This window comes from Fukomys damarensis, unplaced genomic scaffold, assembly GCF_012274545.1.
Source record: "Fukomys damarensis isolate Sample0158 unplaced genomic scaffold, DMR_v1.0_HiC HiC_scaffold_30, whole genome shotgun sequence".
Lineage (NCBI taxonomy): Eukaryota > Metazoa > Chordata > Mammalia > Rodentia > Bathyergidae > Fukomys > Fukomys damarensis.
The window spans coordinates 37,621,553-37,638,453 of NW_022900942.1; the positions used below are offsets into that span (position 1 = coordinate 37,621,553).

Genomic DNA, 16,901 nt, shown 5'->3' on the forward strand with positions numbered 1-16,901 from the left:
TATCCCTAGCCTGTGTTTCTATGGATAAACTAGTCTTGAAGTCACACAAATTTCTTTCCATTCTCAGAGTCCATAACCCCTACTTGACACAGACCCTGAACTCTTGACTTAGAAAGCTTGTGATATTGGACTGTGTAGCTATATACAATGTAATTGTTGAAAAGAGGGGCAAGCATATAGAGGGGAAAAGTGTTTAAATGAAGGAATTGGGGGTTGTACCAACCAGGGATAATGACATCACCTCACAGACCTCCCTACTAGGGAGGCTGACCTAAGAGGATCATTTGAATCCATCAGTTGGATTCAATCTAATTGAATCTAATTTAGTTGATGTAATCTAGTGAGACACCATCTCAAAATCAGTCTCCCCTCCAGTCTGCTAGTACGTGAACAAAAGATTAATTTAAAAATTGCAGAAACATTTACACTTACTATCATGGGCCCACTAAACATGAAGAAAATGGACTCAGATACTTCTGGTGCAATGCAGATTGCATAACCATTTTCTAGAGCAAAAGGACAAAGTCTATCAGAGGAAATAACACACAAATCTTTTACTCTTCTTTCCTGTCCTAGAAAGTTACCACTCCTAGGAAGTTATAGATTTTGTTATATGACTATAAATCTTGTTCATATGGTTGAAGGTGGAAAATTAGTAGTTTACCACATTTTGTATTTTCTAGGCTATGCTTGATTGTATTGTTGTTACTGTACTACTTTAGCCAAGGTGATATAGCTGCTCTAAACAGTTGTTCTTCCTTGTATGCCAAGACCAAGAATGTCTGTGGATCATAAACAATACTATAATCTAGTACCAAAAGCCAGAGGCCTGGCCATGTAGGCAGCACTTTCTCATCTTTAATAAAGTTAAGAGGCAGGATCTTGTGACAGATACAAAAGCCAGAAGCCAGTTACACCTAAAAAACATCTCTGAAAAGCTATTTCCTAAGGAGTTCTCAATACTAGGAATAAAGCTATCTACTATAAGCAATTTACAAACATTGGTGCAGTAAATAACTGTTAAAAAGTAGAAAATGAAAAGACATGGAAGCAAGATGCAAGCCCAGACCTCTAGCTCACCCAAGGCAAACCCAGGGGGCAGTGAGGTGGAACAAACCAAAAGCCATCCACTTGAACTATGTGAAATAGAATCAGCAGAAGTATCAAAGCAGATGTGAAAGCTCTACAGAGCAACAAATCATACATAATTTCTAGATAACTAGATGACCATAATAAAGGACATGGTTAGTGAATCTAAAGTAGATGCAGATTTTTTTGGTACCGGGGATCGAACTTGGGTCCTTGCGCTTGCGAGACAGGTCACCAAACCTCTGAGCTAAATCCCCAGCCCAGTAGATGCAGATTTTAAAAAAAAAAAGAAGACAATCTTAGGAAAATGGTGGAAACCATGAATGTTCTACATAGGAAAGAAATAGAAACTATGAAACAGATTCAAGCAGATATATAGGAGATTAAAATTTCAATCCTGGGCTGCGGATTTAGCTCAGTGGTTCTGCCACCTACCTTGCTAGCGCAAGGTCCTGAGTTCAATACCTGGTACAAAAAAAATCTATCCAAAGTACACATAGCAGAAGTCACCAATGTGAGGTCAGGATATCAGATCTAGAAGACAGGTTTGTGGTAAGTGATCATGAAAACATGGACTTCTTAAAAACAGAAAGGGACAATGAAAAATCAATATAACAGCTGCTAGATGATGCAAAGAATAAGATTGATCATAATCAATGAATAATCAGGACATAGCACAAAGGACATAAAAAACCTATTCATTGAAGTAATGGGAGAAAACTTTCCAAGCATGGAAGAAGAATTTGACATATTGAAGCGTGAAGTATATACAGTTACCCCTGATCAAAAGAAACCCACACCAAGGCATACATATATTAGTCAAGATTACAGAAATTCAACACAAGAACAAAATATTAAAAGCTGTTAGAGAAAAGAAATGAACTTTCTATAAAGGAAAACCCATCAGAATCACAGCAGACCTCTCAACACAAACTCTTAAGGAAAAAACATGAAGTATTTCAAGCCCTAAAAGAAAACAAACTCCAACCCAGGTTGATGTACCCCACAAAACTATCTTTCAAAATTGATAGAGAAATAAGGTACTTTCATGACAAAGAACACCTAGAGAAATTTTTTACCATGAAACCAGCACTCCAAAATGTTCTGAAGGGTATTCTAGAAAGAGATAACGAAGACTACAATTCCATGAACACTAATAGAATGAACCTACCAGGCATGACAAGAAATTAAACACAAGGGAAAGAAAGGAAACCAGTAACAGGAAAACAATATGACAAGGATAAGTTATTACATATCAGTTATAACCATCAATGTAAATGGTCTCAATTCACCAATTAAAAGAAATAGGAAAAATGATCAAGAAACAAGATCCAACAATGCTGTATACAAGAAACACATTTACTCAAAAAGAAATGCATAGATCAAAAGTCAGACTATGGAGAACAATATTCCTTGTGACATGAACTCAGATAAAAGTCAGGGGTAGCTATTCTATTTGCAGACAAAGTGAATTTCAAGCCAAGATTGATTAAGAGAGACAAAGAAGATCATTACATACTTGTTAAAGGAACAATTCAAGAAGAGGTAACAATCATAAATACATACACACCAAGTACCAGTGCACCCCACTATATAAAACAAACATTAATAAACATGAAAAATCAAATAATCACTAATACAATTATAATGTGAGACCTCGATACCCCACTGTCAAAAATAGATCAACTAGATGAAAATATATTCATTAATATCATAACAAAACAGAACCTTTGAACAAATGGATTTAGTAGATATCTACAAAGTGTTTCACCCCACAACATCAGAATACACATTCTTCACAACTACACATGGAACTTTCTCGAAAATAGAACACATACTAGCTCATAGAACCTGGTTAAGTAAATGCAAAGGAATTGAAATTATCTCATACATATTATCAAATCACAGTGCAGCAAAATTAGAAATCAATGATAAAAGAAACCTCAAAAACTGTACAAATACAAATAAATAGCACCCCCCCAAACAATCAATGGATCACAGATAAAATTAAAGAAAAAATTAGTTTTTGTAATCAATAATGTTAATACAACACACCAGAACTTTCCCATATTAGAAAAACAGAGGAAGCTCAAATAAAAAATCTAATGTTGAACTTCAAGCTACTAGAAAAAGAAGCACAAGTTAAACATAAAGCACATATGATGAAGGAAATTATAAAAATCAGAATAGAAATTAACAATATTGAGAATAAGAAGACAATACAAAGAATCAATGAATCAAAGAGTTGATTCTTTAAAAGATTAAATAAAATAGACAAATGCTTAGACAACCTGATAAAAAAGGAAAGACTCAAATCCATGCAATTAGGAATGAATAGGGTGAAATCACAACAGATCCTGCAAAAATCCAGAAAAACCATGAATACCTACTTTGAGAACCTGTATTTTAATAAGATGGAAAACACAAAAGAAATGGATAGATTCCTAGATACATGTGAATTACCAAAGTTGAATCAAGAAGATATAAAAATTATACATAACCCAATATCAGTCAATGAAATTGAAGATGCAATTTTAAAATTATCAATAGCAACAACACAACAACAACAACAACAACAACAAAACTCAGGTCCTGATGGATGCATTGCTGAATTCAATAGGAAATTTAGAGAAGATCTAATGTCACTACTCCTCAAATTTTTTAATGAAATTGAAAGGAGAGCAGTACTCCCAAACTCATTCCTGGAAGCAAGTACTACCCTGATATCAAAACCAGAGAAGGATCCAACCAAAAAAAGAGAACAATGGGCCAATCTCTCTAATAACACAGACACAAAAATCCTCAATAAAATACTGGCAAAGAGGATGCAGCAAAGCATGAAGAAGAATACATAAAATGACCAAGTAGAATTCATCTCAGGGATACAGGGATAGATCAATATACACAAATTGATAAATGTAATATGCCACATGAATAGAACCAAAGACAAAAGCCACATGATCATCTCAATAGATGCAGAAAAAGCATTTAACAAAGTCCAACACCAATTCATGATAAGAAAAAGACATGACGGAAAATTGGAATAAATGGTCTTTATATCACTCTGGTAAAAGCCATCTATAACAAACCAACAGCCAACATCAAACTAAATGGACAAAAATGAAAATTTTCACTGTAAAATCAGGAACAAGACAAAGATGCCCACTATCGCCACTCCTGTTCAATATAGTTCTGGATATATTAGGCCGAGCAAGAGAAAGGAATAAGGATATGAATAAGGGAAGAAGTTAAATTATTCTTATTTGTGGATCACACGATACTCTACATAGAAGACCCAGAAACTCCACCAAAAGACTACTATATTTAATAAAAATGGTAGCATAGCTGGATACAAAGTCAACAATCAAAACTCAATAGCATTCCACTACACAAATAACAGATTACATCACGAGAAATTAGGGAAACCATGTATAGCCAAGCCCAAATCCTGCGCCCTGCTTTGAGGTGCCACCTGTAGCCAATCCACCCAGCAGGCCTTGTTCTAAGACCCAGCCTCACTGCCTTGTTCTTGTTCTCCCTGACCCAGGGGCAAACAATGATGAATAAAAAAGACAGTTTAACATTCAGGCAGTCAGGGGACTCTTACCTCATAGTGGACAGAGAAGCCTCCCCACAATTGACTCATCTTCCCTTTATTCAAAACAGGTACAAACAATCAAAGCAACACAAGATTCACTGGCTTTCCAATATCCATCAGTACATGCTCTGGTACACAACTTAACCTCAGTTGTCTTAAGTTTTCCAAAACCTACAATATGCAATCACCCTGAGTAGAGCCTTTCTCCTTTGTGCTGACAGAGGGAGCCAATTAGACCTCAATTCTCATCTGGTCCCCAACAATAGTATTAAAAATATAAAATACTTAGAAATCAATCTAACAAAGGAAATAAAAGACATTTGCATTGAAAACTACAGTACTGTGAAAAAGGAGATCAAAGAAGCTAGAAAATCAAAAGATATACCTTGCTCTTGGGTAGGAAGAACCAATATAGTGAAAATGGCCATGCTTTCATAATTGTTATATAGATTAAAGGCAATCCCAATCAAAATGCCAATAGCACACCTCACAGAAATAGAGAAAATAATGCTAAAATTCTTTTGGAACCAGAAGAGACCTAGAATAATAAAAGCAATTCTTGGCAACAAAGTCAAGGCAGGGGGCATCACCATCCCTGACTTTAAATTATACTACAAAGTTACCATGATAAAATAACAAATGCTGATGGGGTTGTGGGGAGAAAGGAACCCTTCTTGTTCCTGGTACAACCACTGTGGAAATCACTATGGAGATAATTTAAAAAAAACAGGATTAGAGGTTCCATTTAGCCCAGCTATCCCTCTGCTGGGTATCTTTCCAAGAGAATTAAAAGAATAATACCACAGCGATATATATGCACCCATGTTTATAGCAGCACAGTTTGTAATAGCTAACACTTGGAAACAGTCCAATTGCCCATCCATTGGAAACTGGATAAAGAAGATGCAGTCTTTCTATAAAATGGTGTACTACTTAGCCATAAAAAATGAGAAACTGAAAAAAAAAAAGAATGAGAAACCTGGAGTCATTTATAGCTAAATGGATGCATACTGAGGCCATACTCTTAAGTGAAATAAATAGGACATGCAGGTGTAAATACTGAATAGTTTCTCTGGTGTAAAAAACTAAAGTATAAATAAGGTTCAAATTGTATAATTGATAATGTGAAATAAGAAGTAAAGGGCTAAAGGAGTAGAGGAAGTGGGAAGGGTAGGGGAAAGGAGAGAAAGGAAAAGAAAAAATATGAGAAAAGGAAAAAGTGGAAAAAACGCTTTTTGTAAATAGGGAAGGGTGGTGGGGTGAAGGGAGAGTAGGGGTATGGGGAAAAATTAAGAACCAAGATACATCATGTAAAGGTACAAGATCCCAGTGATGAATGTAACTGTACTACATACCTAAAATGTACCAATAAACTTAAGAGAAAAAAAGAAATTCGAAAAAACAATAGTATATGCCAGGGATTTAGCTCAGTGGTTCTGGTGCCTGCCTGGCAACCGCAAGGTCCCAGGTTTGATCCCCAGTACCCACCCACCTCCCCCCCCAAAAGATCCAAATATAGAATTTGGTGGCAGCTGCAGTGCAGTGGTGTTGGCCCGTGGTCCCCTTGAGGCGACAGACCGATGTGGTGAGCACGGCTGTGCCTCCACCTCAGCACGTGCCCAGGCCCTGTCTTCAGTACTTGGCTGCAGACTGCAGCTGCTTAACCCCAAGGTCCCAGGTGTGATCCCCAGTACCCACCCCCCTCCCCCCCAAAAGATCCAAATATAGAATTTGGTGGCAGCTGCAGTGCAGTGGTGTTGGCCCGTGGTCCCCTTGAGGCGACAGACCGATGTGGTGAGCACGGCTGTGCCTCCACCTCAGCACGTGCCCAGGCCCTGTCTTCAGTACTTGGCTGCAGACTGCAGCTGCTAGCGGTGCACGGTGACGCCCTCCGAGAAGTTCAATGGGGAGCGGTTTTGGAGGAGACTTAATGAGGCGACCATGACAGTGTCCCGGGTAGCCTCAACTCTGACCATGGTCTTTCAACTGCCGCTGCCCTCTCCACAGGAAACCCTGTGGGCAAGTCCATGCAGCAATTACAGCAGTATACTATTCACTTCAAGGGCCAGGGGGTCACCCTGCAAAAGCTCATACAGGGCACACTCTAGACATCGGGGACCACATGGCTCAGCTCGTGGAAGTACTTCTCATCGCTCCAGCTCAGATCTCTGAGAACAGTGAGTGATCTATTTCCTGCAACGGTATCTGGAACGGTGCCAGCAGGTACCTCCGATACCAAGAGACAGCAAAGCTGCAGCTCTCTGAATGCTGACAGACTAGATTTTGGGAAAGATGCACATGAAGAAATGCAGCAGGCTGTGGAGGATTGCGACCCTTACTCAGGACTTCTGCATGACTCTGAGGAGGACGCTCTGAGCTGCGGTGATGAGGGCAAGGTTCTAGGCTTTGGGAGCATTCGGGATGTGCACGGATTGGAGGACCACCAAGAGCTCATCAGCCGGTGCCTCATGCTACCTGGAGCCTGCCTGAAGATCCAGATCCTAGTGGCAAAGGATGGCAAGAAGGACCAGGTAGCTCAGCTAGATGACATTGTGGAGACTTCTGAGTTCAGCCCCAATGCGGATGATTTGGCTCTATGCATATATCCACATATATTTATCTTTTTCGAGGAAGGCACTGGAGGTTATAAAAGCAAGTCACATGGCCCCTCAGCCAGAAGATAGCTGAATCCCTTTACTCATTAATGTTCTTGATCATTGCATGAACAGAATTAAGGAGCTCATGCAGAGTGAAATTAAATTGAGTTTTCAGTTCATTCATATTGTCCTGTCTCCTCCTCTCACTGTTTCATCCAGGCTCTGATTCTGCTTGTAAAACTGGACCTAGCATACTTGCTAATTGAAAAGAAAATTCCTGTCTGCATTCAGCAAGAGACTCTTCTTCTGAGACTGAGACTGTTGGTTAGACCAAAATGGCAATTATTTATACACCATATGAGTGTGATATATTTTTTTCTGTGCTAGATATAAAAGATAATTGCATGAGTTTGTGTTCCCGAAGTGCCTCAGAGATTCCTAAGGAAGTTACCCTATTTCTTATTCTATTTCATATATTGTTTAATTGTTAAAGATGTTGATAGTCTCAATAAAATGTTAACTAGCTGCTAGCAAAATAAACAAATGAAAAACAAGTAAATCTAGAGGTTCCATTTGACCCAACTATTCCCTTCTTGGTATCTTCCTAAAAGAATTAAAGCATCATACCACAGCAATATATTTACAGCCATGTTTACAGCAGCACAATTTGTAATAGCTAAATCTTAAAAATAGCCCAAATGCCCAGCAACAGATGAATGGATAAAGAACATCTGGGAGATTTTTATACAATGGAGTAATACTCTGCCATAAAGAAGAATATACTCGAGACATTTCTAGGTGAATGGATGCACCTTGAGACCATGCTCTTAAGTAAAATAATTTGGACACACATTTAAATACCACATTGTTTCTCTGGTGTATGAAACCAAAAGTGTAAATAAAGACCAAAATGTGTAATAGATATTGGGAAATAGGAAGAAAAGGCTCAAATGGGAAAGGGAACAAGTGAGGGGGAGGAATAATCAAGATATACTATGTACAGGTACAAATTCCTTATGATGAATGTGAACATTATGTATATCTAAAGTATACCAAAAAATTAATTTAAAAACAGGAATGTACAAATTCAGGTATGTATATTCTCAATTTATGGTTGATAAAAGTAAGAAAAGAAAAAGAGAATAGCCAAAGAGGAAGCCTCCAAGAGTACTACTGTGACATTAGCAAAGTGTTCCAGGCCATCCGATCAGTTTCCCTTTCTTGGTACAGGTACAGGAAGAATGTGATTCAGCAGCAGCCATAGCATTTTAAAAGGTGCCCATGATGCTGCAGGGATGGTCAGTAGTGTAGTGGTTAATCTTCCTTGTGTAATAGAACAGAGCCCTTAAAACGTGAGAGTTACTTAAAACTGAGCTTGGCTTTATGGTGATTTACACTCTGTTTAATTAGTATTTAGAACCATATATTCTTTACTTCTATTGATATTTCAATAGCTGCTTAAATGTTTGAACATTTGAAGTTTAAAATAAGCTTCAATTCTTTAAAGAAAAATACTGCTGTAATTAAATTTTCAATTACTCTGGTTTTTTTTAGAGGCTCATGCAATTAATAAAATCTAAGGCATTAATAGGACTCATTTTAAAAGCAAGTCAATCACTCCATTAATTACCTAATACCTAATTAGATATTTTAATATAAAAGGTTCATATAAGGCAAAGCACCAACTTTTGAAAAGTTCATATAATGACACAGAATAAATATGATGACTGTTTCAGAATTATTTTGTGTTTACATGTGTGTGTGGATCTAGCTCTCTAAAAACCATTCTTGAGCATTCATATGGATGATTGTTTAATTTTAATTGTGTAATCAAATTAAAAACACTGCATCATTGCCTCTTACAGTTTGACCTTAGATTATTTTGGAAGTTTCTTAGATTCAGATTGAAAAGAAAGAGGCAGAGGTATAGAGATTAGCTATAGCCTTATTTTAAACACTAAATTTAAAATGCAATGAGATAAAATAAAATGACACAATTTACACACATACTGTTATAAACTTAAAATCATCTGTACATTACTTATTTATAATACATAATAGCTATGTAAATTGTTATATTGATAAGGAAAAGAAAAAATTCTGTACATCTTCAGGACAGACAATTTTGTTTTCAAATATTTTTTGAAGAATTATTTTTATCATAAAATGCCTTATTAATTTCTTTAAAATAAATAAACTTGATGGAAAAATAAGCCCCAATTCCACTATCCCATTATTGTCAAACCATAGTGAATCTCCATTATTTCAAATGTATTCTTTCCTTTTAAAAACAAAGTCATGATCACATGATATAGATAATGTGTGCTTTCTTAATGCTTGTGTGAGGCACTGTGAGAATTTTACATGTAGTACCACATCTCAATTTCTTAATGTAATATTGTAAACATTGTTCTTACTTACATTTTACTAATGATAAATGAAGGCACTAAAGCAAAAATTGGTCACATAATTTGCCTATGGCCTTTCATGAAAGTGGCAGTGTTAAGAGATTAATGTTAGTTGTTGCCCAAAACTATGCCAGAAAAAGAACTTTATGAATGTCTGTGAAATACTATACCACTGTTCTTATTGTTGAATACTGAATTTAAATTATTTGCAAACTCTTCCTCATAAACTTTAATACTTTGGATTATGAGACTAAATTTCCCAGAGAATAATTGCAAAACCAAAATATTTGAACATTTCTTTTTTTAAGCTGAGAATTTTTAAAAGTAATTACATCCACTGATCATTTTCATTATTATTTCTATTGTTTCTATGCTTATAGATCATAAACAATATATGTAAATTGTTATATTGATAAGGAAAAGAAAAAATTCTGTATATCTTCAATACAGGCAATTTTGTTTTCAAATATTTTTGATCCATGTCAATCTTGCAGGCATGGAGTCAAGTTGATGCATGAAATTACCACAAGTAATTCACTCTGATATTTAATGTGCACATTTTTGGTATACTCAACTTACTAGCAGAAAAGTAATTTGACAGAGTCCTTGCCCTTAAGGATTTTATAATTCATTGAAATGGGACCAAAAAAACTCCAACAGGTAAATATTCAATTACAATTTCCTAGGATAATGTGTTGTATACTTACAGCATTAAGGAGAGGCAACTTACTAATCTGGTGTGCAGGCTAGCAAAGAAAGAAAAATATAGAACCAAAACAACAAGAATTTAACTGGGTGTGGTGGCACACACCTGTGACCCCAGAACTCTGGGAGGCTGAGGCCAGAAGATGAAAAGTTCAAGCTCAACCTATGGTTAATTTAGCAAGACCCTGTATCAAAAATTTTAAAACATTAAAATTAAATCAAAATAAAAGGGCTGGGGATGTAGTTTAGCAAGAAGGCTCAGGGTTTAGTCCCCAGGACAGTCCCAACAAAAAAAAATTAAGGAGCAGAGAATGTCAAGTTCATCAAGGAGACCAGGAATAAAAGTTAATAACTAGGAAATAACATGAGTACAGTACCATGAAAATCAAGAGAAGAGGGATTTCCTAAGAATAGTCATAGTGTTGGTGTTCCCAACCCCAGTGTCACATTTTGGAGTGACTGGGCACTGTGTAGTACCTACTGTATGAGTTAATGAATACAGTCATATCTACTTCAATATATAAATCAAGTGGAAACAAGGATATGAACTCAAAAGCATCTTTCTCATGCTCAGTTACCAGTGCCTCTCAAATCAAAACAAAACAATTAACTAAATTTCAATACAGGGAACATATAAATTACAAATTAGCTTGAAACCAACAAAAAATTGTCTTTTAGATATAAATTCTATGTTAGACAACCGTTAAATATTTACTTCCCATATCTACTCCCCAAAACAGCAATCAGTATGATTCTTTGTACCCAGTTAGACACTCAATAAATATCTAAATTAAAAAATGTTTTAGAGTTTATTTATTGTTGTTCTCTTATAAAACCCTAGAAAAATGGTGGAGAAAGAATAAAAGTTTGTGATCCAGCCAGCCCAAAGAATTCAGAACTGGAGCTAAAAACAGACACATATGTCAAAATTGACAGAAGAAAGCAAACAAGAACAATAAAGAAAGTAAATATCTACAAGAGAAGAAACTGACAAAAAGCAAACATCTGTGACAGGATTCTAGAAAGTAACAGAAATTAGGGCACCAGGAACTTCTGGGGTCACTAGAGACCTCTAAGGGTAGAAATAAGGAGTAAGAAGCAGGCTGAACAGAGTATAACAGACACCTCCCCACCCTAATTATGTGACAATCCCTCTGCCACACTGCTAGAAGACTGGAAGTTTATTCCCGGAAGAAATGCAATAGATTTACAGATAATGACATTTGGGAAGTCCCTAGTGAAAAGGTTCCTGGTCCCCTGAGCATCCTACAGAGAAATCCATTTTATTAGATAAGCTTCTAAAACACACAAATTCCAATTAGTTTTTAGGTGTCTCTTTTTTTTAATTGGTCTTTTGAGAAAAGGTCTCCCTATTATTCCAAGCTAGCCTTGAGCTCACTATGCAGCCCATGCTGGCTTCAAACTTACACTGATTCTCCTGTTTTAGCCTTGGGAATGCTGGGATTACCATGCCTGGCAGGTGTCATTCTTAAAAACAAATGGATGGCCAAGGATCACAGACTTTTGAGGAAAAGTATCCTATATGAAAGACAAAAAAAAACCCATAGAGAAAATACAAAAGAAATTTGAGTGGAAACAGACGAAATATGGGGGGGGGAGAGGGGAGGGGAGGCAAAGATCTCCAGTGAGATAGAAGGAGTTATGGCACCTTGGAAGAGTGGGCTACTATGAAAAAGAAGCATTGAAAGAATCAATAGGAAAAAAATATGGAAATAAATATAGAAGAAATCTAAAATTCAATGTGGGCTAACGGAGACAAAATAGGAAACAACATAATTAGAAGATGAATATGGAAGCCAAAGACCCAACAAATAGGACTTCCAGAAAGAAAGAAAAAAAAAATCATGAGGAGAGACAAAGAGAGACAGAACTATCTATCTAAAGAAAAAAATGCAAGAATTATTTTCAGAATGAAGGCATGAATTCCCTTGATATAAATGACCTGCCACTTCACCTTCACACTAGAATTGTGAATGAAAAAGGATCGTCAGCAAGTCATAGCATCATGAAAATTCAGAACTCTGGAACATTAAGGATTCTAAAGCTTTTATAGAAAAAGAGAAAGAATAGCATCAGATTCATCATCATTACATTGAAAGCTAAAAGGTAATAGAGCAATGTTCTACCAATTGAGTTGAAATAAATTCCAATCTAGAATATTAATCTCAGACAAGCTATCAATCAAGGTAAGTGAATAGAAAGCTTCATACATACCTTATTTCAAAAACTTCCTGTCTCTCTGTCTCTCTCCCACTCTCCCTCCCTCCTTCCCTTCTTCTTTCCCTCCCTCCCTTTCAGTACTAGTGATTGAACCCTGGGCCTTCACACTGAGCTATACAATTCACAGCCTTTTCTTTATTTTTAGATAAGTTGTCTCTAAATTTCCCTGCATGGGTACAAATTTTTGATGCTACTGCCTCAGTTTCCCAGAGTGCTAGGATTATAGGCACGGGATACCAGGAGTGGCACATGAGAATTTGTATCTTTTCTCAGGTAGTTAATGATTGATACATTTCACTAAACAAGAAATATAGGGCAAAAGGGAGGAAGCTGAGAATACAGGAAACTTTATAACACAGGAAGAGAGGAAAGAATTTTCCAGGAAGAAAGCTGTATACCAAACTTAGAGAGAGCAAGAAAGAGATGATGATGAGAGACAGCCACACAGCTGATAATGAGGGTGATCAAGAAAGGATGTCACAGAAAAAAGGAACTCGGAACTCGGAAATGACCTCATGAGCATCATCTTAATGAGAGGAGTTTTTACAGTTTTTTCAGAAAGTTTGCAAAGGAAGTGGTATCAAATATATAGAAACTAAGCCATACTAAGACATTTATTAAAATATGACTGAGTCCTGTCCCAGAAGTTAAACAAAAAATAAAATATAATCATAGTGCACAAAATGGCTCAGGTGTTTGATCAGTATAAGTACTATAAATTGAGTTACCAAAAATTGTGCTAGAATTTCTCTTTACCTTTGGAGAATAGGGAAGGGGAAGAACATACTGATGTTGGAAAAAGAAGAGAAGGGGGATAAGAGAGAGTCCGATGCTCACCTTTCATAAAAGTGAGTACATTGCATCTGACAATGAAAAATCAAACTTCAGAAGTATAAATACGTTTTTCTGAAGAAGCTTCTAAAACAAGCAAAGTGATTAATTCTAAGAACAGTAATTAATGACAAGGTAAAGGAAGCAGGAGGCTCAGTTATATTTTAAGTTTCATTAACTATTAAAAATTTAAAGTACATGTTGGCATTGCTTTGATAAAAACAAACTGAACATCAATGTTTAAATAATTCAAAACAAAAATCAACCAAATAAAAAAAATTCCGGAAATTCTAGTACAGTAGCTGATGTAGATGATCACATTTCCTTGTGGGTACCACAGATAGCTCTCTTTACATCTGCTTCACCCAAATACCTTCTCTACCTCCCTCTTCTTCCCTTCTCCAGATCCCTAATTGCTTGACCTCAGTCCCGCAAATGATCCAGCCATCAAAGAGCAAATGCAAATATTGTTCTCAGCGCCATCTAGGGACTAAAATGAAAAATAAAACTTGGGTCTCTGCCTTCAAATTACAGGAGATCTGTTTGAGAGTCTGTCATATACAGGCAACAGATAATAGAAATTAACCACAATTAAATATTAAATTGTGTGATACAAACTATATTGGTTCAGAGACATGTCAGATCAGGGAGAAAATAGCTGGAACTGTGAAAGGCAAAGTGGAAAGTGGTGAGGAAGAGCCTGGAGGCAAAGGGTGGGTCATTCATTGCAGTGCTTTGTAGGTCCTGTCAAGGTTTGGAGCTTTAGTGTAATGAAAATCCATCAAAAGGATCCCAGTCATACAACAACAAAATTTTGCAAAGATCACTCCGATCATTGGATGAAGAGAAGACTGAAGAGTGACGAAAATTAACAGAGTGGAGCTAAAGTTTAGTTAAAGGGTTAGTGGATCAGGATGGTGGCTATGGAAACATAGATTATTAAAAATACACTATAGAAGTAGAGTCTATAAGATCTGATGTATTATTTATGTAAAGGACATGAGGAAGGACTAGGAGGAAGGAACTATGGATGACTCTGAGAAGTCTAATTTGATCATTTAGGTGTATGGTGGTTTCATATTCCCAGTATGGGGGAAGATTAGGAAAAGTGTAAGTTTTAGAGAGGGAAGTTAAAAGTCAAGGGTTGAACAAGCCAAGACGCAAATATTTGAGATATCCAACTGGATATGTTCATAATCAGATGATTCATTTTCTTCCCTATAACCCATCTTCTAGTGTAATGATGGCAAACGTTTTAGAGACCAAGGCCCAAACTGCAAACCAAAACCTACTTATTTATCACAAAAAGCCAATACTGAAATTAAACCTAAATGCTTGACTGCTGGGGTACTACTGGGGCAGTTTGACTCCCTGGGGTGATTTGGCTTTTATGCTTACAGAGAGGGCTCTGAATGCCCACTGTGGCATGCATGTCATAGGTTCACCACCTCTTTTCCAGCATATAGGCCTGGGGTCCCATAAAGAGGTCTAGTGCAGAGTTAATTTGGAGGAGTGTTGACATGTTGATGTTATTTGAGGTCGTGAAAACATATGAGATCATTCTGGGCTGTGGTCTTTAAACCTGGGGTGCATGTTTACAATGCAAGTTTGAAGTTTCCACCCTAGAGTTTCTGATTCAGTCTTGATGAGAGCCAGGAATCTGCTTTATTAAAGGCAACCCAAAATATTCTGTTGACAGTATGTAATTTAGGTTGAAATGAGCTTAAATATAATTCATAGGTGAGAAAGTAGCAATACCAAGGGTAGCAAATACTTTTTTGAACTTAAAGAAAAATAGGTTAGTAGGTACATGGGATGCCAAATGCAGGGTTATCTAATTTATTTTTATATTAGTTTTTCAAAAGTTAGATGACATTAGAGCAGAAGTTCATAATCTCAGCTACACATTATAATCCCTAACAAGCTTTTTAAAAATACTGATGCACAGGGCCACCCTAGATTAGTAAATCTGAATTTCTAGGAGTGAACCCTATTATCAGCATTGTTTTTAATCTCCCCTGTGCCTGGCAAATAGTATGCTCTCAATTCATTCTTGTTATTGTAGGAAGTATTGCTGTCCAGTAGCAGATGATACAGATCCCAGGAAACCACGTAATGTATTGTAAAGTTCATGTAATCTTCGTGCAAAAAGGATTACAGCTCAATTATTTTACTTTCAAATATAGAAACTGAAGCCCAAGAAGGAAATTACATTCTCGAGATCTCTGACCTTGGTAGCTGCGCATCTGAAACAGAATACAAATTCTGAGAACAGTTCGTTGCTTTCCTGTACTTCCACAATCTCATTTTGACAGCATCAAGCTCTAGCCTGACTAATAATACCAGCCACTTGATACCCAGATTCCTCAATCACAAACCGACCCATACCATCTTTTCCGTCAAACCTGTTGCCACCCCCAAAACCCTCCTATGTTCCAGATTTATCCTTCCCCCTTCACAGCCTCCAGCCCAGCTCTGGATGTTACCAGTGGGCCCCAGGGTTCTCCTGGCGCTTGCGCCGTTAGAGGCTACGGACTCTGTCGTCATAGCAATTGGAGACGCACTGCGCAGCCGGAGGCAACAAGGCACAGGAGTTCCCGATTCAACATTTGTGTGTGCACGCGCGCTTTTCTTACCGTTTCCCGTGCCTGATGCGTGAATTTGAGGTTCTGGTAAGAAAGCTCCATCAGACACTGTTAGGGCCCGAGAGAAGGGAGAAAAGAAGTCAGTTTCTACGCTAACCAGTACGTCTCTGGAATGAGGCTCGGGTACACCTGACGCTTAACCAGCCCGCCCCTTTCTGGATTGGCTAGAACATAGACAGCTAAACCAATCACTGGCCAGAGATGGACTCTTTATCACGTCCATCAACGTTAAACTAAGAACTTTTACTTCAGTGTTTCTGTGGTCCTAGCCAATCAAGAGCACGAGGGTAGGTTTGAAATTGTTTTGGTTCTATTAATTCTATTTCTAAAATGGCAAATTACTTTAAATTATGCAGCATAGTTTTTGCCCTTGTTTTTGGCAGTTACTCCGGCCTTTGGGACTCAGTGACTATATTTTGACACCCCCTCCATTAAGGTAAATGTTTGGAAGTTTCCTTCTGCTTTTTCCCCCTCCTCTCTCACCTGAATTTCTTTTGAAATTGTCTATACATGGTCCAGATTAGAAAAATCTATGAACACCTGGGTTGTCAGGGTTTCAGAATCTTTCTGGACTGCAAAGTATGCCCTTCCTGCCTCCTCCAACTCCCGTTTCATCAGACCAACTTTCATCAGAAGTGACAAACGTGGACTGTAGATTTTTCTCAACTCCATTTTCTTCCTGTATTTCTCATTTACTCCATGAAATTTAGGGCTTCAGTGTCTTTGCGCGCTCCCCCCATCCCTCCCTCCCTCTCCCCTCCCCCTCATCCTTTCCCTTTCCCTCTTC

At 37.3% G+C, this 16,901-nt stretch overlaps 2 protein-coding genes and 1 pseudogene across 9 annotated transcripts in view; 2 read left to right on the forward strand and 1 right to left on the reverse strand.

Annotated features, from left to right (window-relative positions):
• The window catches only part of Katnal2 (katanin catalytic subunit A1 like 2), a 100,331-nt gene that overhangs the window by 55,150 nt on the left and 28,280 nt on the right, over positions 1–16,901 (reverse strand). For 5 of the 8 annotated variants that reach the window (XM_033757563.1, XM_010621657.2, XM_033757564.1 and 2 more), the window contains exon 1: positions 16,106–16,259. The exons of 1 other annotated variant lie outside the window; for it this stretch is intronic. In XM_033757563.1, the coding sequence (XP_033613454.1) occupies positions 16,106–16,156 (51 nt within the window). In that variant the 5' untranslated portion in view covers positions 16,157–16,259. Of the gene's footprint in view, positions 1–16,105; positions 16,260–16,901 lie in introns of those variants that run through there. 2 more of the 8 variants (XM_033757562.1, XM_033757565.1) reach the window with 2 other exon arrangements.
• Positions 1,799–7,510, forward strand: LOC104860507 (annotated as a pseudogene).
• LOC104860511 (ubiquitin-conjugating enzyme E2 D3-like) overlaps positions 16,338–16,901 on the forward strand; it is a 9,316-nt gene continuing 8,752 nt past the window's right edge. The window contains exons 1-2 of the mRNA XM_033757572.1: positions 16,338–16,401; positions 16,498–16,550. The gene's annotated coding sequence lies outside the window, so the exon portion shown is untranslated. The remainder of the gene's footprint in view (positions 16,402–16,497; positions 16,551–16,901) is intronic.